General features: G+C 46.3%; 1 protein-coding gene across 2 annotated transcripts in view; it reads left to right on the plus strand.

Annotated features, from left to right (window-relative positions):
- Positions 1–524: 524 nt before the first annotated feature.
- The window catches only part of CDH3 (cadherin 3), a 45,573-nt gene continuing 22,257 nt past the window's right edge, over positions 525–23,840 (plus strand). The window contains exons 1-3 of one of the 2 annotated variants that reach the window (XM_044922136.1): positions 525–637; positions 855–975; positions 2,633–2,641. In XM_044922136.1, coding sequence (XP_044778071.1) covers positions 599–637; positions 855–975; positions 2,633–2,641 — 169 coding nt within the window. In that variant the 5' untranslated portion in view covers positions 525–598. Of the gene's footprint in view, positions 653–854; positions 976–2,632; positions 2,642–23,840 lie in introns of both variants that reach the window. The other variant, XM_021705736.1, reaches the window with a different exon arrangement.

The raw sequence follows: 23,840 nt of genomic DNA on the forward strand, positions 1-23,840 counted from the left end.
CAGTTTTCAACCTTACTCCTGTGTCCTCAGCGGGCTGGCATGGGGGGAGGTGGAGAAAGAGGCAGGGGGCAGCCCCCGCTGTAGTCGACACACCCGGCCTCCATCAAAGCTTTGGATAACAGAGTGCCTCGGGGCAGTATGAATGGGGCGCCTCTGTTTCCAGTCGGGTTCAGATGCGTCTCCACTTTTTTCCCACTGTAGCCGCAAGGCACAGAAACATTTTTCTTCGAGTGCTGCGGAGACTGAGAAGCGGGGTGATTTTTTGTTTTGTTTTTTCCCTCGAACCCAGAATCTGTGAGACAGAGCCTGGGTCCCTGCGGGTAGCAGCTCCGGAAAAACCCCGTGGGCATTTCGGAATTGCGGCAATAAAACGAATACAGGCGTATATCGTGGGCGTCTCCACGAGGCCAGCGGCGGCCCCACCTGCGAGGGGGCGGGACCTGCGGCGCCGGACCAATCAGCACCCACCTGCGCTCACCTGGCCCCCCCCCCCCCTCCCGCTAGCTCCCGCGGGCCGCGGCGCTCAAAGGGACCGGGAAAGCTTAGCGAAGCACTGTCCCGCGGAGGCTGCAGCTCCTTCGTTCTTCATTCTCCAGCTATGGAGCTCCCTAATGGGTTTCTCGCATCCCTCCTCCTCGTTCTCCTCCTTCAGGTACTCCACTGCCTCGCCTTTGCCCCGGCCGGGGTGGTCCAGCTGGGCGGGTCTGCACGCGGCGGTGGCGTCGAGGAGAAAGAGTTGCCGGGCTCCTTGGGGCCAAGGTGGCCCGGCAGAGCCCCGTGAGGAATATCGGGCGGGGTACGCAGAACCGGGCACGCCTGTGACCTAGCCTCCCCCTTTTCCCCTCTTCCCTCAGGCGCAGGTTTGCGGGCTGCCTTGCGTGGCCTCCGAGCCGTGCCGGGCGGGCTTCGGGAAAGCTGAAGTGGCGTTGGAGGCGGGAGGCGCGGAGCTGGAGTTGGGCGGGGCGCAGAGGAACGGTAAGACCTTCCCGGAGGTACCCCGGTGGAACCGCGGGGCCGGGGGTCGCACGTGGGCCGCTCCAGTAGTCCGCGCGAGGGGTGCCCAGGCTGGGGCGGGGGAAAATCTGGCGCCGCTAGCTTCGCCTCGGGTATGGAGAAGGCGCCGAAAGCATCTCGGGGGCTAGCGTGGGGGTGGATGGCGGACAGAGAAGGATGGAGAGCACAGCGCCCTCTGACCTCCCAACTCCTCCTCGCCCTGCTGCGGCGGCTTACCTAGACCTCCGTCGGGGTGCGGGGCGGCTGAGTTCCTCACCCAGCCCGGACGTGGGAAGCTCTCCCCCACTGGCCCCAGCAAAGGAATGCGTCGTCCACATTCCTCCCCCAACCCCCGCGCAGGTGTGGGGATGAGCCGTGCCCCGGGCAGCCCCCTTCGCCTCTCTCGGGCCCCCTTTGTGTACCATGCTTTGTGTCTCCGACAGACAGACCGGGTCTGTTTCTCTTCTTCGCGTTCCCCTACTCCGCCCCCCTTCTTCCCCCGCAGTTGGAATGCACTCTTAACCCTGCCCTTCCCGGAGGGCCTGCGCCCCTGCAGCCTGCGTGGAAACTGGGTCTGGCACACCTGGGCTGGGGCCATCACGCAGTGGGACACCCCTGCCCCCCATCTTGGGATTGGAATGTTGGGGGAGTGGGGGGATCCCAAGCCGGAAGGTCTTGAGCTGAGGGCGCGGTGGATGGGAGATCAAAGCACATTTTTGATCACCCAATTTACTAGTCCACCCCCCACACACCCAAGTTCAAAAACTTGAGAGCGAGGGGTCACCTTGATGCGGAGAACCAGTCTGTTATGAGACCCAGACAGCTGCGGGCTGATGGGGGCCTCTTTCCCTCCACCCAGGACAGGACAGTAGGGGTTTCTCCACCGATCAAACCCAAGTTCTTAGACAGAAGTGTAACCCAGGATCCTTGGGTGGGGGTTCCAGAGGATCCCTAACCTGTGAAATTGTTGAAGAACTTGTGTGTGCATTTTCCTGGGGAGGGGATTTGCAGCTTACGTGGCTTTCAGAACGATTAAGAACCTTTGCTACCTAGCATTTTTCTAATGCCTTCATCAGCATACTCCTTACCCCAGGTACAAATTACCAGCTTGAATGTAGAGGTGCCAATGCCTCTCCTTTGTTCCTCCAAAAGAGGACTGGGGTCTGGAGTCTGTGGGAGCCTTTTTTCCCCCTTCTTTTCCCAAACAACCCTGCAGATTGACAAAACAATTAACACCCAGGCTAGGCCAGGCTCCTTAAACTCTTGGCTGTAGGGAGCCAAGCAGAGGCATTAAGAGGCCATGCCTCATAAACTTTAAATTCTTGCATATGGGTTTATTACTGACTGGCTAACAAACTGCAACTCAGCCAACCTGTAAAAATGTTAACTTGGGCAGGGCCCCAAATCCAATTCCGGCTCCCTGAGGAAGCTTTATTGCTAACCAGACCTCTGCCAAATCTGTACTCCTCCCCATCATTGTCAAGTTCTCTGACTACAATTTCATGGCTTTTGAGTGTTGACTGTGCCTTATCTTTCTTACCGAAGCAAGAAATATCAGATTAACTGTCACTTCACTAAGCTTGAGGTTCTTGGGAGGAAGCAGTGACCAGGTTTTCGATTTCATGGTCCGGTTGGCGAGTGTTTCTTGGTGACGTCAGGCAGTTTAAACCTTTGGAGAAAATTCTGCTTTTTTGGATGTCTGGTTTATGGTTGTGAAAATGGTGGGTTCATGCCAGGAGCACACCTGGGTTATAAAACAAAAGGTGGGTTAAGGTGCTTAGCTAACCTTAAGCCTCCCTGCAACATGACTGATTCTAGAGTAGTTTTCTTGTGAAACAGGCTGCTGCCTTCTTTTTTAAGTAAAAGCAAGTTTCTGGGTCCAATTGGCCCCAATAAATTGAGACACCCTAACAAAAAATACTGATATTTCTCTCCTTAGTTCTCAGCTGCTGACCTCTTTCTATCTCCCCACCTCCATCCCAGCTCTCTGTCCTCAGTGCACAGGATGGATACAGCCATGTTGAAAGGGTTATCCTGAGGGTACATACAAACTCTCAAGTTTGGCCAAGCAGACAAGTTTTCTTATTGCTAAGGAACAATTGTCCCTGTTGTTCGCCCCTGGGTTATGAATATCACAAGTGTCTATGAAGTTGAGCTCAAAGAAATTATCTGATATAATTAATACCTTGTTAGCGTGTGCACTTTACTCTTCAAAGCACTTCCACAACTCTGAGCTTGCTTTGTCCCCCTGACACAGGCTGGTAAGGTAACTATTAAACAGCTTGAGCTCTTAATCTGAGAGTTGGTACTTCAGAAACCCTGTAACCCAGCCCTGCTGGAGGTTTCAAAGGTGGAGACACAGAAACGGCTAAATGGATTCCATTTGCTAGGCTGAACAGCTCAGGAGCTTAGCTTCCTTGAGGGTCACAAATATGACTTTTACCTTTAGGTTTAGTCCCAGACCTGATACTTCACAGGATGCCCTGAAGGTATTTGCATGAATCATGACAATCTTTTGAAGGTCTACCTATTTTACACAGGAAGCCTGAGTGGTTGTGGCTTCACCAGAGGCATTACTACTGGGACCAGTTGGGACTTGAAGGTTGTGACTCCTAAGTTCCGTGGCATTTTTTACTACCACAAAGGGGGAGGTGGAGGAAAGGAGGTGGAGTGTTGGAGCACCAAATCCCACAGACACCCATAACAACCCCTGTCCTAAGAGCAATTAGTCATTTGTTGATTCTTATCATAAGGTTTTCCAGAAACATTCCTGTAGGGAAACTGGCTTAGATACAGTCTCTCGGTGTCCTAGTGTTGGGGCTTGGGTCAAGTAACCCTGGGCTTGGGTCAGCCAAGGGCAAGAGGTTAATCTGGAGGGAGGCAGAGCTGGGATGTTCCCCACCCCACCTCAACCCCACAGTCTGGGGGGCTGCCTTCAAGTGTGGTCTGGAAGCAAAGACCAAGAAGAGGTGGGAGGAAGGAATTTGCATGATATTAATACAGTGATTAAAAGTGATTGACCTAACATAGTCATACATCCTTAATGGTGGGCAGTTGAGAGAAGCAGCTTAATTACAGTAAAAGAAATCCAGTACTTCATTATGGCCCCTCACCAGGTTCAACTCACCCTTAGTCAGTGTTTAAGTAAGGTTAAAGCTAACCCACATTAGCTTTGGTAGGAAACTTCAAAGTTCAGTAGTGAATCTGACTGAGCATGAATTAACTTCAAGATGATTTTGCCTATTTCAACTTCTGTAAAAATTGCCTTTTGTTTTGGAGCCTCCATTCTGGGCCATGCCCTCTATTTATATTTTATTCTTTCAGTAAACATATACTTTTAGCATCTGCATGTGTCAGGCAGTGTTCTAGAACTGCAGGTAAAGCAATGGACAAAACCAGGTTCCTGCCCTTGGGGAGCTTATAGTCTAATATTTTTTATGTTTATGATCACCTTGCAAAGCAGGTGGTGGTAACTGTCCTTTGCCGTAAAAGGGGTGAGCAACTTGGTGTGAGTCACTGGGGCAGTCAGCAGTGAGGCCAGGATTTTCTTTTTTTAATTTTTATTTATTTTTTAAAGTAATCTCTACACCCAACATGGGGCTCGAACTCGACCTCAAGATCAAGAGTCATATGCTCTACTGACTGAGGCTCCCAGTTACCCGAAGGCCAGGATTTTAAATCCAGGGGGATTCCTCAGTGCCTAGGAAATCTGCCTGAGTAATGAATATTTGGGAACTGGGGCTTCAAGCCCGGCTGGCTGCCTTCCTGCCTCAGCAGCAGACTAGGGCTGGTTTCTGAAGCCTATTGCATATCACCATTAGCTTGTGCCTGGGGAGCAGGTCCCAAACCTCTAGTCTCCCCACCTCCTCACATGGCAGTCTGTTCCTAGGTTACCCAGTGCAGGGTGCCCTCACCTCCCTGCTGAGGGTGAGGAAGGCATTGCTTATGATGAGCAGTGAGTTTCTAGGGCTGGAAACTACAGCTCTGCACAGCATTTGGAGGATGATGAGGGAGAGGAGGGCCTCCCCTGCCCAAATCAGTTGAGGCTTTAGTTCTGAGGCTGAACTGTCTCCATTCAGAGAACCACTGTTAATGAAGAATAACATACATGGAGGAAATTGTCCAAATGATAAGTATACAGCTCAGTGATTGTCACAGATTTGAAACACCCACGTACCTGTACCTAGATCAAGAAACAGCATTACCAGGGTGCCTATTTGGCTCAGTCGGTTAAGCATCTGACTCTAGATCTCCGCTTAGGTCTTGATCTCAGGGTCATGAGTTCAAGCCCCATGTTGGGCTCCACGCTGGGTGTGGAGCCTGCTTAAAAAAAGAAAGAGCATTACCAGTGCCTCAGATGCCCCTTCCTTCCCATTCTCTATCCTCCCCACCAAGAAAAACACTATCTTGACTTCTAATACCATAAATTAATTTGCCCATATTTGAATTTTATGTAGAAGAATCCTATAAAATATCCTCCTGGGTCATTGTACCTTGTGAGATTCTTCCATAGTTCTGGAAGTACTTGTAGGGGATTATCAGTGTCCTATAGCATTCCATTATGTGATGATTGATGCTTCTACTGTTAGGTATTTGAGGAGTTTCATTTTGATTTGGCAAGTCAAAATTGATGAAGTCTTGGTGTACATTATCTGTTAGGTACATACCTGGGAGCATAACTGCTGGGTTAACTGAGGATTACCTGAGGATCTCAGTACTATGCTGTGTCCTGAGAAGTCAGCTTTTCTCAGTCTTGAAGTAGCCGAGTCTCTTCTGGATTCTGCCATCCCCCTCCTCCAGCAGTGTCCTCACCAGACCCATCCCTTCTGGGGATTCTTGATTTTCACTTGGCAAGTCTTTATTTTGTCTTTGGTCACATCCTTTGTGTTGGGGGAGAAATCCTTCCCTTTAATTGTCCTTAAGCCAGTGCTTGTTATTTTCCCCCCAAATAGAAAGGGAATCTGGAAATGGACCTGAATTTCTTAGGTGAGGTCTTCTTCCTGGGTGATTTTTATTCTGGACAGTGTATGAGTGGGGAGCAGCCTCCTCAAATGGACAAGGTGGTCAAGTCCAGCTCCTCCCTCATTATGGAGGCAATGAGGTATCTGAGACCCAAGGACAAGTTGACTGGTCATTCGGCCGACAAATGTCTGAGTACCTACTGGGTATTAGATGTTCAAAAATGACAAAGACTCGTATCTCATTAATACCAGTGAACTCCCCAATTAGAGGACGAAGCAGATCAGCCGCCAGGCAATTTTAATTATGAATCTGACATTCAACAGATACTGAGCACCTACCAAGTGTCAGATACTATTGTTCTAAGTGCTACGGTTATGTTAGTGAGCAAAACATGCCCCAAACCCAGGCTTCATGGGCCATTTACCTGCTAGTGGAAGAAGACAGACAAAATAAGTTAGTATAGTATATATAGCATATGTATTATATATAATAACTATATATACAGTATAATATATATTATGTTTTATATATATAAAATATATAACATGTATATATAAATATGATCAAGCAGGAGGTAGGGGAGAAAAAATATGGAGGCACATAGGAAGGGCTGCTGATATGTTCTCAGGGGACCTGAAGGAAGTGATGTCCAAGCTGAAGGCTGGAGAAGAATTATGCAAGGGAGTTGGGGCAGGAGAGGTAGCAGGGAGTGTTCCTGGCAAGGGCACAGTATGGGGGCCAGGAACTTAAATATATTTAGTCTGGCTGGACCATGGAGTGTAAGGTGGGAAGAGGCAAAAGGAGAAGTAGGCAGGGTCCAGTCCAGCTTGAAATTTGTCCCACTCCACCCCCCCCCCCCCGCCCCCCATCAGAGAGGTAGTAAGGTATTTGGGAAAAGCAGATGTGGCTGAAGTCCTAGTTAGGCCCTCCTGGAGGCCAGTGTCTCTGAAGTCTCCCCTGGAACCGGGACCCTGGGCCCCACCTCCAGCCTCCCTTCTTGCCTCCCCTTCCCCGCTTTCCCCAGATCCAAGAATGTTTTAAGTCTCAAATTTCCCCCCTCATTTCATTTAGTTACCAGTCATTGCCAGGCAGCAGGGCTACCCATCAAGGAAGGGCTTCCAAACAAAAAAGCAACCTAAATACCATTTACTGAGAGCTTACTGAGTTCTAGAGACTACATTATGTACTTTATGTAATAAGCCCTTTTAATCCCCATATACCCGTGGGTGGGGTGGGGGGTGTTGAATTGGCTTCATTTAACTGGATAGGAAACCTAGGCTTGTAACTTTGTAACCTATCCAAGGTCGCCCAGCTAGTAAATTGTGGAATTAGGATTTGAACCCAGGTTGGTCTCCCTAAGTGTGGGATACTAACCACACTCCTAAGTGTGCCAGAGGGGAAGAGGTTGTATGTCCTTCTGGTCGCAGCCAAGCTAGAGGAAGATTGGAAATAGTTAACTTCTGACCCAAGGGCTTTGAATTCCTGTTCCTTCCACAGGCCTCTGTTAATCACCAGGAGCGGGAGTTGGGGGGAGGGGGCATTTCTATCCAGGACCCCTGGCCTCCTCTTTAGGATGTGGGGGGATAGGGCTAGTTCAGATACCAGGCCTGATAGCACTCTCACTCAGAGTTCTCAGCAGAGAATCTGCTTCTGGCTGATTATCTTCTACCTCTCCTCATCCCCACCCCCCACCTTCCTGCTCCACTCCCCGCCCCCCTCAAGGACTCTCCCACCTTGCTCTGAGTGGAGGAGCTTGATACACTCTGCCTCTCTCCCCTTGCCCCAGCGAAATCTGGGCACCCTTCCGATTCTGGGTCACTAGAGTTTCAGTGGCCTGCAAGTTCGTCAAGCTAACAGAATCCCCTCCAGGCTATGGTAGCCATGATCCTGCTGAACTTCCGGGGTGCTGGGATGCTCCTGCTGTTTCAGTAAACCAAAATGCCTTATCCTGGAAAAAGAGAGCACACAGACACCTTCCTTTTTCCCCCATACCCCATCTTTGAACTCACAACTCTGACTCTTTTGCTGTCTGACATCTGAGGAGAGGGCCTCAGAGCCAAGGCCCCATAGCCAGGAGGTGGGCGAGTTGGTGGCTCCTTCCCCCTCATGAGAGCCTCCGAGGCTCCACAGAACCCCAGGGAGGGGAGATCTGTTCTCCACTGGACCCCAAGACTTGATCTCAAGGGCTGGATGGGGAGATGGGGCCAAGGAGGCACAATCCCAGGCTTTCCTTTTCCCTCTCAGTCTCAGAACCCCAATTTTTGCTAAAGAGCACGTAAGATTAGTTCAGTGTTACAGCTCTCTTACCAAGAAACCTTAAACCCGTGTTGAAGGCTAAAGGTCGGTTGATCTGGCCCAGAGTTCTGATCTCAGGATCTCCCATCAGCTTGAGGAAGTCTTTGCTCCCCTGGAATTCACTGTGTACAAGAGTGCATATGTATTTTTCTGAGACAATTCCTCCCCCTAATTTGGGAAACCCTAGCATATCCCTGTCTCCCCAAGCCGCGCCCCCCTTCCCCAGCTCAGGTACATTCAGTTTTTCAGGGTCTTGTCAAACCCAGCAGTGGGCACAGGCCTGATGGTGGACATCTGGGCAGGGGAAAATGGGGTTCTCAGCCTGGTTTCTCAACCCAACCTATGTGGCCTGAGACAAGTTACTCTGCTCCCAGCTCCTCAGCCTTGAGGCTCTAAGTGTCATGTGTGTGCGACATGCCTTCATGTCCCTGGAGCTATGAGGAGGTGGACTGCTGGCTGGTCGCTAACAGGGCAGGACTGGAGCGTTCTGCTCCTCTGCTGAGTGTCTTGCTTAAAGGCTGGCTACCTTCTCACAGCGAGTCCCATCTTGTCGTAGCTTCAGGCCGAGAGAAAAGACAGCTACTTGTGGGCTCCTCACACACAAGCCAGAACAAGATGCCAGGCCCACACCCTGCCCTCTTCTTGTGGAGTCTGCCTCAGCTGGGGCTTCCCGCCAGGGCTGCTTGACCTGCAATTTTCTTGTCTTTTATGGTCTTTTTCCGCTTCCAGAATGCTCCTGCATTCCCCATTGGGGACTCAACCACACTCCAACTGGTTTACCGGTCTTTATCCCCTGAGTCAGTAGTTTGCAAGCTTGGCTGAGTATCAGACTTGCCTAGGGAGCTTTTCATTTTTATCACATCCCTCTCCATATGTACTACTGGTATTGTTTATGTGGGGTTGGGCTGGTTGGTTGGAATTTTACATTAATTCATGAATATATGTTCACTGTAAAAGACCATGTTTTTCAATAAAATATGTAACACTTAGTATGTGACAGGTACGTCTCTTACCATTTTAGATGTATTAGCATGTTTAATCACCATAACACCCCTTCCCCATTTTACAGATAAGGGAACTGAGACCAGAGGGGTTAAGTAACTTGCCCAAGATCACACAACTGATAAACTGCAGCAGAGTTTGGATTCAAATCTAAGCAGTCCAAGCTTTAACCACTGCACTCCACTGCCTCTCAATAGAAGCAAATCAGAAATAAACACAGGAAAGTTCTCTTCCTCAGTTCTCCTGCCTAAGGATAAGCACATCCAATGGTTTAATGTGAATCTTTGTGGACCTTTTTCTTTACAAGAAACTTATATGTGCATTAAGGAATTTTTAAAACAAGAATTGGACTATATCAAGCATATAAACATTGTAACTTGCTTTTTTAACTTACTGAATCACAGGCATCTTTCTCCATATTGTTAAATACACATCTTGTTTTTAACAAGTCCATAGTCTTCTATGTGGTGGATATACCATGATTTATTTAGCTAAACCCTTGTTTTTATCTTTTACAGATGTGGAAGTGGGGAGGAGTTAAAAAAAGTTGTAAAGTGTTTGGATTTTCAGAAACCTATCAGAGATCACCTTATTAGGAAAGACTGCTGTAGAAGGATGATCACATGAATTGTTCATCTTAACCCCATTCACATAAATTAAGCTTTTCTGTTCGAATAATACCTTAAAGACGACAGGCTTTTTGCAGTAAACTTAATAAGGTTACTGTGCCATTTAAAAACCATTAGTTTGGGGGCGCCTCGGTGGCTCAGTCGGATAAGCGCCAGACTCTTGGTTTTGGCTCATGTCATGATCTCAGGGTCGTGAATACGAGCCCCATGTGGATTCCTGGCTCTGCGGGGAATCTGTTTCTCACCTCTTCCTCTCCCTCTCTCTCAAATAAATAATATTAAAAATAATTTAAAAACTGGGGCGCCTGTGTGGCTCAGTCATTAAGCATCTGCCTTCAGCTCAGGTCATGGTCTCAGGGTCCTGGGTTCGAGCCCCCATCGGGCTCCCTGATCCGCGGGAAGCCTGCTTCTTCCTCTCCCACTCCCCCTGCTTGTGTTCCTTCTCTTGCTGTGTCTCTCTCTGTCAAATAAATAAATCTTTAAATAATAATAATAATAAACCATTAATTTTAACACTAACCATTGTTTGATGACTTAATTATCTGAATGTTTCAGAAGTATTTGAAGTCATCAAAGCTTTAAAAAATGTAAACTGCTTAACTCAGAAGTAAACTGTAAAATCTCAGCACTTGCATTATTTTCCTTGGGTGTTGAGAGTTTGAAAATGAGACATTCAGTCAAAGCAAAAATGAAATTTTTCTCATTTTTCTTTAGATGTCAAAATCTAGTTAGCAAGCATTTTGCTGAAGAAAAGTTGATTTCCATTCTTTTTTTTTTTAAGATTTTATTTATTCATTCAAGACACAGTGAGAGAGAGAGAGAGAGCGAGAGAGAGAGAGCATGAGCAGGGGGAGAGGCAGAGGGAGAAGCAGGCTCCCTGCCGAGCCAGGAGTCGGACATGGGGCTCGATCCTAGGACCCGGGGACCACGACCCAAGCCGAAGGCAGACGCTTAACCATCTGAGCCACCCAGGCGCCCCTCCATTTTTTTTTTTTTTTAAAGATTTTATTTATTTTTTAACAGAGAGAGAGACAGCAAGAGATGGAACACAAGCAGGGAGAGTGGGAGAGGGAGAAGCAGGCTTCCCGCTGAGCAGGAATCCCAATGTGGGACTCTATCCCAGAACCCTGGGATTATGACCTGAGCTGAAGGCAGACACTTGACTGAGCCACACAGGCGTCCCGGTTTCCATTCTTAAAGAGGATATTCATTTATGATCTTATTTTCTCCCAAGAGGTGCTTATGGGCTTTTTCTTAATCCCAAATATTGTTGTAATAAAGTCTTGTAGAGAGCAGTTGCATGATTTAGAAGATGCGTTCTTGAAAACCTCGAATAATTCATAACTCGCATGATTGAAGACTTATGTTCTCATGTGAATATATGTGAAGTGTATGTGTGTGGGGTAGGGAAGCTGATGGGGGGGGGGGCGTGCTTACAATTCACTAGTCTCTCCAGTTGTGAAATTATGTGACTTTACATTATTTAATTTGGGAGATCTGCATTTCTTCAAACTTTGCATACAAAGTGCGACTTGAATATTTATGGCACCATTTCAAATTTCTACCATTGAAATTTGCATAAAATATAACTGTTATAATGTGTAGAGTGCCTGAGCCGGAGTTCAGAGTGCCTGGGTTAAATCTATTTGTCTATTTAACTAGCTGTGGAAACTTGGGTAAGTTGCTTAACGTCTATGCCTCAGTTTCCTTATTTGTAAACTAGGGATAATTATGAGGATCTGATAAGGCTCTAGTATGGATTTAATAAAATAGTATATAGAAAAGCATTTAGTAAATAAATGTTTAGGTGTTAGCGGTGGTAAAGTAGCAGTATTGTTAAAACTGTAATAGTTTGTATACATATTTCTTTAGAATGCATTCCTAGAAGCAAAACTGCTGGGTCAAAGGACTTTCATAGTTTGCTCAACATTATCGAACACCTACTTTGTATCAGGCACTGAGCTAAGTGTTGAGATACAGTGATAAGCAAATTCTAACATAGTCTTTGCCTTTGGGCATTAATGAGAGTAGTAAGGGAGATAGACAATTAGATAATAACAAGTAAACATATAATCACAGTTGTAATGAATTATATGGCAGAAAGTTACTTAGAGCTTCCCTGAGAAAGTAACTTGCTTTGGGATCTGAAAGATGTTAGGAGTTAACTGGGTAAACTGGAGTGGGAGTGTAGAGAGACACTGTTCTAGACGGCGGGGGGGGGCAGCGTGTGCAAAAGTCCTGTGTTAAGGGGGGTTATGCTGCATTTAAGAAGAGCACTAATGTGGCTAGACAGTGGAGACAGGGAATTGAGCACATTAAAGATTTTGTTTTTTATCCTAAGAACAATGGCACACCATGGGGCGCCTGGGTGGCTCAGTCGTTAAGTGTCTGCCTTCGGCTCAGGTCATGATCTCAGGGTCCTGGGATCGAGCCCCGCATCAGGCTCCCTGCTCGGCTGGAAGCCTGCTTCTCCCTCTCCCACTCCCCCTGCTTGTGTTCCCTCTTTCGCTGTCTCTCTCTCTCTGTCAAATTAAAAAAAAAAAAAAAAAATCTAAAAAAAAGAACAGTGGCACACCATTGATGAGTTTCAAACAAGAAAGTGATCTCATTTCATTTTCTCAAATGTATGATCTGTTGCATTTTAAAAGATCCTTTTTTTTTTTTAAATGGAGATTTTTGCACTCACTGAAGCTAAATATGTGGTATGTACTAAAGCAGTGTGGGTAGAGATGAAGAGGTATGAATGGTCATCGAAGATGATGATGTTAGCTAACCACATGCCAGGCACTGTGCAAAGTATTACCTCCTTTAATTGAGTTAGATATTATTAACATCATTCCATTTTATAGGTGAGGAAACAAACTTGCCCAAAGTCGGTGATGGAACCAAAATTTGAGTCCAGGTACTCTAGACCCAGACTCTGAGCTGCTTCTGGCACCCAGATTTTGGGTTTGAGTAGCTGACACATGATATGTCATTCTCTGGGAGACCCATGAAAAAGGACAATATTTGGGCTAAGAGTAAAGATCATGGATTTATCATGGATTTGCTTTTTGACATGCTGATTTCAAGATACCTTTAAAATATCCAGGGGGGGCGCCTGGGTGGCTCAGTTGGTTAAGCGACTGCCTTCGGCTCAGGTCATGATCCTGGAGTCCCGGGATCGAGTCCCACATCGGGCTCCCTGCTCAGCAGGGGGTCTGCTTCTCCCTCTGCCCTCGTCCCTCTCGTGCTCTCCATCTTTCATTCTCCCTCTCTCAAATAAATAAAGAAAATCTTTAAAAAAAAATAAATAAATAAAAAATAAAATATCCAGGGGGAGGGGCACCTGGGTGGCTCATTCAGTTAAGCCTCGGCCTTCTGCTCAGGTCATGATCCCAGGGTCCTGGGATCAAGACGCATGTTGGGCTTCCTCCTAAGCGGGAAGCCTGCTTCTCCCTCTCCCTCTGTCTACAGCTCCCTCTGCTTGTGCTCTCTGTGTCAAATAAATAAATAAATCTTAAAAAAAAAAAAAAAAAATCCAGGGGGAAATACTGCATAAACAAATATAACAGATATATGTGTTGTTGTTCAAAGGAAGGATCTGGTCATTTGAAATCTTGATAACGTCTTTTGAAGTGCCCTCAAAAAGCCATTCCAATTTAACTACTTTGGAGAAATAAATGAGACAGTTAGGAACTTCTAGAAACCAATAAACTGCTCTCTGAGATCACCTCCAGAAACTGATTCAGAAGTGATGGGTGGCCTGGACATAGGGAATCTGGATTTTTTTAAAAAAAATTCTCCAGGTGAATCATTCAGCTGTGTTTGGGAACCAGTGCTTTCACCCACCAGACCCTTAATTGCTATCCCAGATATCCCAGGGTGATCACCAGGATCTCTGTTCTGGTATGGTCTTGGAGGGTGGGAATGAGTAAGCCAGGCAGCACACCTCATGCTGAACTTTGAAAGTCAGCCCTATTCCAAACTCCCAGAGTGCTGTGGAGTACAGCCCAGCTTGGGTTTTTCTCTGAGGATTACAAGGGAGGATCCTGCTCCCAAGGGTAAGGAGGAGCCTGAGTAACGCAGTCTTTGCAAAGAGTTTTCAACAGAGAGGCAAAAAGAAATTCCCCGGAAAAAATAGCTTTCTCCTCAACAACATGGGGTTATATAACTTTTCTAGTAAAGGGGGAGGGGGATCATAACTGATAGCAACTGATATCTGACAGCAAATCAAATACATGATTAACTACGGAAAAACTGGAAGATAAGCAAAATAGAAGCCCACCATCCCTAAAGGACCTCTGTCGTTTCAAATGAAGTTCAGGGCCATTTCCCTAACCAAGTGTTCGTCGACGTCTGATCTGAGGGGCAGGGCGGGAGTTCCACAGCTCGCCCTCCAGTCCTGCTCGCCTAACAATCCCGCTTTGTCTTCTCCTTGGGTGGCTAGAAGGGCTCCATGCTGAGGGCCCCTAAAGCCCCGCGGGCCCCCTCTGCTGGAAGATCCAGGTCCAGGGTGAGCCGGGCTTTGAGGTGGGGAGCCATCTGGCAGGTATAGCGACACTGCCAGGGTCAGGCTGTCGTCCCGGAGCTGGTTGTCTGTGTAAAGCCCCTGCTGCGGCCGCTTTCCAATGCTTTCCACCACGCGCTTCAGCTCCAGCACAGTGCTTCACTCCTCGGCAGGCCGGAAAAAGGTGATCTCGTGGCGATGAATCATCACGAACACTTCCATGGCAGTGAGTCCGCTAGCTTTGCCCGCAGCTTTTGGAAAAGAGAGTCTGGGTCCTGTGAGGACAGCTGTGGAGCCGCCTGAAGCGCTTTATCTCCCAGCAAGGCACTAACGGCCTTCGGGGTCAATGAACCCCTCGGCTTCCCAGCATGCCTTGTGGACTCCGCGTGCCGCACCCGACCCCTCCCCCTAGCCCCAGCATCCTTCGCGCCTGCTCCCTCACCCCGTTGAGCGCCTTAGGCTAGGTCCTGCTCACTGTCCACCATCTTGGCTTTCGTTTTCTTCTGGGATCGTTGTTTCTAGGGAAAGCTAGGCCACCTTCCTGGTGCCAAGGCTGAGCCCTATCCTCTGCCTGTCTTTGTCTTCTCAACCCTCCTCCCCCTGCTCTCTTTTACAAGTATAATAATATTTTACGTTTTGTCTATAAATGACAGTTTTGTGGGGCTCCTGGCTGGCTCAGTCAGAAGACCATGCAACTCTTGATCTTGGGGCTGTGACTTCAGCCCCTTGTTGGGTGTAGAGATTACTAAAAATAAATAAACTTTTATAAATAAATAAATGGCTTTTTTATGACCTGGCTTCTTTTTTTTTTTTTCTCCTCAGCAGAGCAGGGTTTTCCCTTGATAGGTTTTCTTTTTTTTTTTCTTTGTCCTTTTTTTTTTTTTTTTTTAAGTGTTTATTCATCTAAGTAATCTCTACACACAACGTGGAGCTCAGACTCAGGACCTTGAGATCAAGAGTTGCATGCTCTTCTGACTGACCTAGCCAGGTGCCCCTATAGGTTTTCTTTTATGATATTTAATGCTGTAGATGAGACATTTGAGTGACAGTAGCACACATAATTCTGTTGAAAGTTAAGTTGTTGTGACTGACTTATTTTTTTTTTAGTTTCAGCAATAGTTATGAATATATTCTTCCTGTTACAGTTTTGTCCTGTCTGGGAAGATTTTTCTGGCACAATTCCTGGGTCAAAGGGCTTGTTTAAGGCTTCTTGATTATCAGAAAGGTGCCAATTTACACTCCCCCAACCCCTAACAGTACATAGCAGCACCTGTTTCCAAAGTATTCCACAACACTCATTCTTTTAATTTGTATTTTAGTGAACTATTTTCCTATTATATAGTTTTACTCAGGAAAATGCCAGAATCTTTTAAGGTAGTTCTGCATACTTATCCCATGCAACTTGTTATTCCCGCCCCTTAACAGAGGCAGTGATAGTTATGAGCACACATTTGTTTGCTTTATGAACTAGATGTATCCCTAAGCCGGGCCAGAATGGAGACTTGATTATCTCTCTTGCATCCCCCACAAGCTTCCTTTTGGCCACAATACTTTAAAACTGATAATGCTCTTCTAGTTTTTTGGTTTTTTTTTTAAAGATTTTATTTATTTGACAGAGAAACAGCGGGAGAGGGAACACAAACAGAGGGAGTGGTAGAGGGAGAAGCAGGCTTCCTGCTGAGCAGGGAGCCAGAAGTGGGGCTCGATCCCAGGACCCTGGGATCATGACCTGAGCCGAAGGCAGACGCTTAATGACTGAGCCACCCAGGTACCCCTTCCCTTCTAGTTTAAATGCCCAAAGATCAGCAGAGACACTGGCCAAGACTGATCACTTGTAGAACATTTTATTCCCAGAGAGATGGGTGGTTTTATTTTGTCAGAACATCCAGTAAAGTTGCACATTGAGACTATATAGCACCTCCATGTCATGGCTGAGAAGACAAGCTCCTGACCTTCAAGGGTGTTCCCCTGGCAGTTGGGAGGTGTCTAGGCAATTCCGACCTTAAGAGCAGGACTGGAATGAGTTCTCAGCCCAGTATCCATCAGTTCTTAGTCTACTTAAAAAGCTTTCTTTTTTTCAATAGCTCTTGTACCCCGGGGACTTAACTCTTCTCACCGAACTTTTATACTGGTGCCAGTTCAGGATCTGAGGCCAGGCTTGGCAGGATGGTGTTGAGAGAGAGGAGCTTTGAGCACAGGCCAGGGACTCCTGGTTCAACTGGATGTCTTTCTATGTAGTGCAGATACACAGAGCTCTGATATTATTTCTCTAGAAGCAATCTCAAGTTACTAACTCCCTTCCCCAACAATATTCTAGGAATTGTGTCCTTAGGCTCAGTGCCGAAAGCTATTAATTTATATTATAGAAATACCTAACTCTGCATCAGGTTCATTGGCTTTGTGATTCCCAATCTCTTGAATCTAAGGCAGTTAAATGATTTTAAGGTCCCAGGTGGGTGCGGAAGAACTATGTTTAGGTGTCTTTTTCAGTCTTAAGATTTGAACTGTTGCCCCATGTGCTCATCAGTGCTCACCAGCTTGCCCCAAAAAAGTTTGACACAAGCCCATTCATGCCCCCATGACTTGGCCAGGATGTGTGGCCTTGTGGAGCTAGGCTATAGTCAGGGATGGGAATCAGCTTACTTCACTAGCTCTTAGAAGGTGGGGTAGAAGGGGATGAGTGATGATGACACCTGGTTCAGATCAATTTCATTTAGAAACCAGTGATACAAGCCAGTGGTGCCAGGAAACATCTAGGAGGAAGTTGTAATGATCTGCCCCAGGGCTTACCATTTGCCAGCCTCTCTGTGACTCATGGCTTGCAGAAAAAACTGCTCATGTTCCTACAGGTGCCTCAGCAAGTTTTCCTGGGCAGTTTAACTTGTCAGTGAGGTGGCCATCCTCTGCCTCCCCCAATAAACCATGGTGCACCCCCTGTAAAACAGTCCTTTCCTAATGCAAACTGAGCCAGCTCCCTATTAGGCTCTTTGGTCCTATGTATCTCTTTCTTGCTTTGGTGCTTCATCCCTCAGGTAAAGCATTTGGCTGTAGCTAACCCCTTGCCCACTTTGAGAGATGGTTTCTCTTTGGTGTAGGGAGAGGCCCAGAGTTAGAATCAGAAACTTAATTAGCTATGAGTAGGCTAGAGGTACCTTTCATTGAGGGCTTGCTGTGAGCTAGACATAGTGCCTAGTGCGTACAAGCTTTATCTTATTTAATCCTCCAAATAATCGTATGAGTTAAGTAGTATTTCCATTTTCAGATGAGGAAACAGTTTCCATATGCTCACACAATATGGATTTGAGCCCAGGTCTTTTAGACTTTAAATCTCATGCTCTTCATCATTTACCTGTCGTTAGGATTTGAAATCTGGTCCTACTGTTTCCTACTTATGGGGCCTCATATACTTTACTTACTTCTCAGAAGCTGCTTCCTGAGGCACTTCAATTCCAGGCAGCCTCTTGTTTTCTGCATTGTCAGAATGGGGGCAGTAATATTCACCTTGCAGGTTATTTTCTAAGGAATTGGATAGGAAAACACTTAGCTGGGTGTCTCAGGCAGAGTGGGTTGAAGCTTGTTCCTGCCTGCCTGACTCATGCCCCTAGATTGTGCTCTGTATCCAACTGAACGCAGGTTAGAGCTGATAGGGCCAAGCCCTCTGATGCAACTGGAATATGCAGCCTGAGTAGGAGGCACGTACCCTTGGAGTGCATGACTATTGACTTCTTGATTATTGGCACTGTCCTCTCTAACAGTAGATGGATAGCCAACTACAAATATTTGGAACCATATGATAATGGAAATGTGCCAGCAACAGGACACTGAAGTGTCCTGTGCATTTTGTGGGGTGGGGCAGATTTTGTAGAAAACGGGAGAGGGTTTCTGGGTTCCTGGCAGCTTTTAGAGTTTGGGGAATTAAGGCTTCTGATTGCGGGGGGGGGGGGTCAGTCCATTAGCCTCTAGCTGTATAACCTGATAGGAGAGGATTGGAGAACTCGGTCTCTTGTTAAGGGAAACAACTAACAAACTTATCTGGCCACCCCTCTGCTAGCTGAAGACCTTCCCTTAGGAAGAAGGCTGTTTTGAGAAAGGGAAACAGGACTGTTAATTTTTTTTAAAGATTTATTTATTTATTTTAGAGCACAAGTGGGAGGGGCAAAGGGAGAGGGAAAGAGACTCTCAAGCCAACTCCGAGCTGAGCGCGGAGCCCCATGTGGGGTTCAATGTCACAACCCTGAGATCACCACCTGAGCTGAAACCAAGAGCCAGACCCTTAACCGACTCCACCACCCAGGTGCCCCGGACTGTTAATTTTTTATCAGTATTTGAAGCTAATGCATTCACGCAAGTCAGAATTTAGAAGGGTATTCAGTAAAAAAAAATCTCATCCCTGGGACACCTGGGTGGCTCACTCGGTTAAGCGTCTGCCTTCAGCTCAGGTCATGATCCCAGGGTCCTGGGATCGAGTCCCACATCGGGCTCCTTACTCAATGGGGAGTCTGCTTCTCCCTCTGCCTGTCACTCCCCCTGCTTGTGCTCTCTCTCTCTCTGACAAATAAATTAATTAATTAAAACAAAAAAAAAAATCTCATCCCTGTTCCCCTGTAAGCCTAGTTTTTTGGGTCACCTTCCAGAGGTTTGTGTTTTTTTTAAGATTTTGTTTATTTGACAGAGAGGGGACACAAGCAGGGGGAGTGGGAGAGGGAGAAGCAGGCTTCCCAGTGAGCAGGGAGCCTGATGTGGGGCTCGAACCCAGGACCCCGGGATCATGACCTGAGCCAAAGGCAGACGCTTAACTACTGAGCCACCCAGGCGCCTCCAGAGGTATTTTTCAAATACAATTAAAAATACAAATGTTAGCGTATTAACATAGACTATATTAATCTTTATCTCATTTAAATTAATTGTATGTCTTAGAGATCTTTCCATATCAATACATAGGAGCTTCCTCATCATTTCAGCTTTGTGTGTGTGGCTGCATAGTGTTCTCTTGCATAGATGGGTGTCATAATACGAAGTTCATCTCTTATTGATAGACATTGGGATTGTCTGGGGCTTTGCTATTACAATCAATGCATCGTTGAATAGTTTGGTAGAAAAATGATTTTGGAAAAGAGGCAGTATCTTGTACAAATTTAAAGGTACTTGAGGATAGACACTTGTTCCCTGATGCATCCCTAGTTTCTAGAAGAATGTTGGGCACTTAGGAAGCACTCAAGTAGCCCTTGAATCAACCACTATGTTGAGGAACCTGGCTTTAGAATCTGAATACCCTGGGTTCTTTCTCCACCTTACGCTCACTAGCTGTATGACCTTGGGCTATCCTCATCTCTGAACCTCAGCTTCCTGGTGTGTTATAAGAGTCTGTGTAAGCTTCTGGGGTTCACAAATTTGTGGTTTGGGGTTTTATCTTATTTGATGTTCAAGATGGCTCTGTGAAGTCTAATTTCCATCTTCCAAATGAGAAAACCTAAATTCCTAATAATTGGTTCAATTTCTGCATCAGCATATTGATGTTTCCAACTAACAGCATTGAGGGACCTTTGTATGCATCCTTAACACATCTTTAGGATATGCTGAGTCATCTAAGGAGTTTTAGGTATTCCCTTTAAGCTTTTCTTATTCTAACTACATCAAGGAGCAAGTGTGTTTGGTCCTACTACTCTTGAATTACTCTAATAGCATGCATCTCTCCTTTTAAACCAAGGGAAAGCAGGCCTCAGGCACAAAACTTGAGGAAACAATTGATTCTGAGACCCAGAGAATTCAAGTGCCTTACCCAGGATCACCAAGCAAGTTAATGTCAATGCCTACAGGGGTCTTTGTGTTGATTAACTGCATCAAAGGCAGACCCTGACATGCATTCTATTCATTAGTCCTTTACTTATATTCTTTTTTTTAAGATTTTTTTATTGACAGAGACAGACAGCAAGAGCAGGAACACAAGCAGGGGGAGTGGGAGAGGGAGAAGCAGGCTTCTCGCGGAGCAGAGAGCCCGATGCGGGGCTCGATCCCAGGACCCTGAGATCATGACCTGAGCCGAAGGCAGACGCTTAACGACTGAGCCACCCAGGCACCCCCTTTACTTATATTCTCATTTAATCTTCACATCAACCCTGTGAGAGTGGTACTATTATTTTCCTGAAGTTTAGCGCTTTTCTCCAAATATCACACTGCCTCACTGGGCATCTAAAAATCAGACTCTGCCATTTCAATAGATGGAGAAGGAGAACAGGTAATGGGAGGTGAGGGAGAGCTAAGAAAACAAACTCTTGGGTGTATCAGAGACACAAAATAACCATAGTGTTTAAGACAAAGATTCAGGCCATGAAGGTCTGGGTACCATTTTCTAGCTCCTCTATTTCCTAGCTATGTAGCTTCAGTGAATTCATTTAACCTGTTTCTTGCATTGTAGAAAAGGAACTTTAAATCTACTTCATAGGGTGCTTGGTGAAGATTAAAGAAGAAAGTATTTAAGTGTCAGCTGTTGGGGCTCCTGGGTGGCTCAGTTGGTTAAGCGACTGCCTTCGGCTCAGGTCATGATCCTGGAGTCCCTGGATCGAGTCCCGCATTGGGCTCCCTGCTCTGCAGGGAGTCTGCTTCTCCCTCTGACCCTCCCCCCTCTCATGTGCTCTCTCTCATTCTCTCTCTCAAATAAATAAATAAAATCTTTTTTAAAAAAATGTCAGCTGTTGGGATGCCTGGTTGGCTCAGTTGGTTAAGTGTCTGTCTGCAGCTCGGGTCATGATCCTGGGGTCCTGGGATCAAGTCCCACATTGGGCTCCCTGCTCAGCGGGGAGCCTGCTTCTCCCTCTGCCTGTCATTCCCCCTGCTTGTGCACTCTCTCTCTCTCTCTGACAAATAAATAAATAAATAAAATCTTAAAAAAAAAAGTCAGCTGGTAATAGGAATTCAGGAGGGGGGAAGAGATTCCTGACTCCTGAGAATGGTGCAGGTTGTATTAGTTTGCTAGGGCTTCTGTAACAAAGTAACCCAGACTCAGGGGCTTAAGCAACAAAAAGTAATGCATTAGCAGGTTTGATTTTGTTTGAGGCCTCTCTCCTTAGCTTGTAGATGGCTGTCTTCTCTCTTCCCTCTGTAACTGTGTCCAGATTCCCTCCTCTTGTAAGGACACTAGTCATATTGGCTTGGGCCCCACCCCAATGACATCATTTTAACTTAGTCACCTCTTTTTTTTCTTTTTTTTTTTTTTTAAGATTTTGTTAATGTATTTGACAGAGAGAGGGAACACAAGCAGGAGGAGTGGGAGAGGGAGAAGCAGGCTTCCCGCTGAGCAGGGAGCCCGATGCGGGGCTCAATCCAGGACCTGGGATCATGACCTGAGCCGAAAGCAGACGCTTAACCACTGAGCAACCCAGGCACCACAGCTTAGTAACCTCTTTAAAGCCTCTGTCTCCACATACAGTCACATTTGGAGGTACTGGGGGTTAGGACTTCATATGAGTTTGGTGGGGAGAATGACACAATTCATATTAAGAGAAAAATCTGACAGAAAAATTTAAAAAAGAAATTGCTGGTAACCCCAGTCATTGGAAATTTTCATTTCCTTTTAGTCTTTTGAAATGTGCATAGTTGCATATATTACATAGGCCTTTCTACATTTTGCTAACTTTCTTTCACTTCATAGCATAAGAATTTTCCTAGATAACTTAAAAACTCTACTATAAATATCATTTTGCATAGTGGGATAAATAACCTGTGGAATAAGTGTTCCATAGATTTATTTAACTGTTGCTCTATATTAAGGTGATTTAACCTTTGCCATATATCATTCCTGGTCCTTTTAGCCCTCGGGCAAAGCCACAATCCTCAGAAGATGGGTCTCTACAGCTGTGTGCAGGATGCAAAGGGTCACCTTGCGAGTCTCGCTTGCCTCGACCCTTGCGAGTCTTGCTTGCCTCGACCCTTGCGAGTCTCGCTTGCCTCCAGGGCCCTCTGGAGTGGACTCAGGCCTAGATCCCTCCTTCCTCTCCTACTGGCCAAGCCTCCCTTCTTCCCCCTTCCATTCACTGACCCCTCTTCGCAAAGATGACCCATGTCTTAAAACTTCATTCACTTAGGTTAGTTGTGCCTGTTCTTGGACCTCATGTCGATGCGGTCATACCTAGGTCCTCTCTTACATCTAGCCTCCGTTATTCAGCAGTATGTTTGTAAGATTCATCCACATCATCATCTGTCCTTGTGGTTGATTAATTTCATTACGTGAATATACCATGGTGTTTCTGTCCGTTCTGCCTTGATGGACCTTTGGGCTGTTTCCAGTTTTTCACTATTAGAAACAGTGCTGCTGTGAACACTAAAACACATGCCTTCAGGTGAGTGTGTGTGTGTGTGTGTGTGTGTTTGGTCTCTACCGCAAAGTGGAATTGCTAGGTCTTGGGGAATGTGTATATTTAGCTTTGGTAAATACTACCCAACAGTTTTCTAAAATGACTGTTCTGTTTTACACTCCCACATCAGACTTCTGCTGTTTTTTCTTATTGAGATAAAAGATGCATAACATAAAGTTGACCATTTTAACCATTTTAAAGTAAATAAATCAGTGGTGTTAAAGCACATTCACAGTGTTGTGCAACCAGCATCATAATCCATCTCCAGGACTTTTTCATCATCCTGAACAGAAGCTCTGTACCCATTGGACAGTTAACTCCACATTTGCCCCTCTCTTCAGCCCCTGGTAACCTCTAGTCTACCTTCCCTCTCTCTCTCTCTTTTTTTAAAGATTTTATTTATTTATTTGACACAGAGAGAGAGGGAACACAGGCAGGGGAGTGGGAGAGGGAGAAGCAGGCTTCCTGCCGAGCAGAGAGCCCGACGTGGGGCCTGATCCCAGGACCCTGGGATCACGACCTGAGCTGAAGGCAGACGCTTAACAACTGAGCCAACCAGGCACCCCTAGTCTACCTTCTCTCTCAACTATTCTAGGTACCTCATATACGCGGAATCCTACAGTATTTGTCCTTTTGTGACTGGCTTATTTCACTTACCATGATGTTTGTAAGCTTCGTCCATATTGTAGCGTGTGTCCGAATGGTATTACTTTTGCAAGCTGAATAGTGTTCTGTTGCATGGATATACCTCATTTTGCTTATCCGTTGATCTCTTGATGAACTTGGCTTGTTGGCACCTTTCAGCTACTGTGAAGAATGATACTATGGAAATTAGTGTGTATGGGTATCTGTTTGTGTTCCTGCTTTCAGTTCTTTGGAGTATACATCTGGAAATAGAGCTGCTGGATCATACAGCAGTGCTATGTTTACCTTTTGAGGAGCCACCAAACTGTTTGACACGGCAGCCGCACCATTTTGCCTTCCCAGCGCCACAGGGTTCCAGTTTCTTCCCATCTGGCCAGCGCTTGTTATCCCCCCACCCTTTTAAAAACAGTTTTCCTGGGCGCCTGGGTGGCTCAGTCGGTTAAGCGCCTGCCTTCGGCTCAGGTCACGATCCTG

The sequence above is a fragment of the Neomonachus schauinslandi genome, chromosome 16 (genome assembly GCF_002201575.2).
Source record: "Neomonachus schauinslandi chromosome 16, ASM220157v2, whole genome shotgun sequence".
Taxonomy (NCBI): Eukaryota; Metazoa; Chordata; class Mammalia; order Carnivora; family Phocidae; genus Neomonachus; species Neomonachus schauinslandi.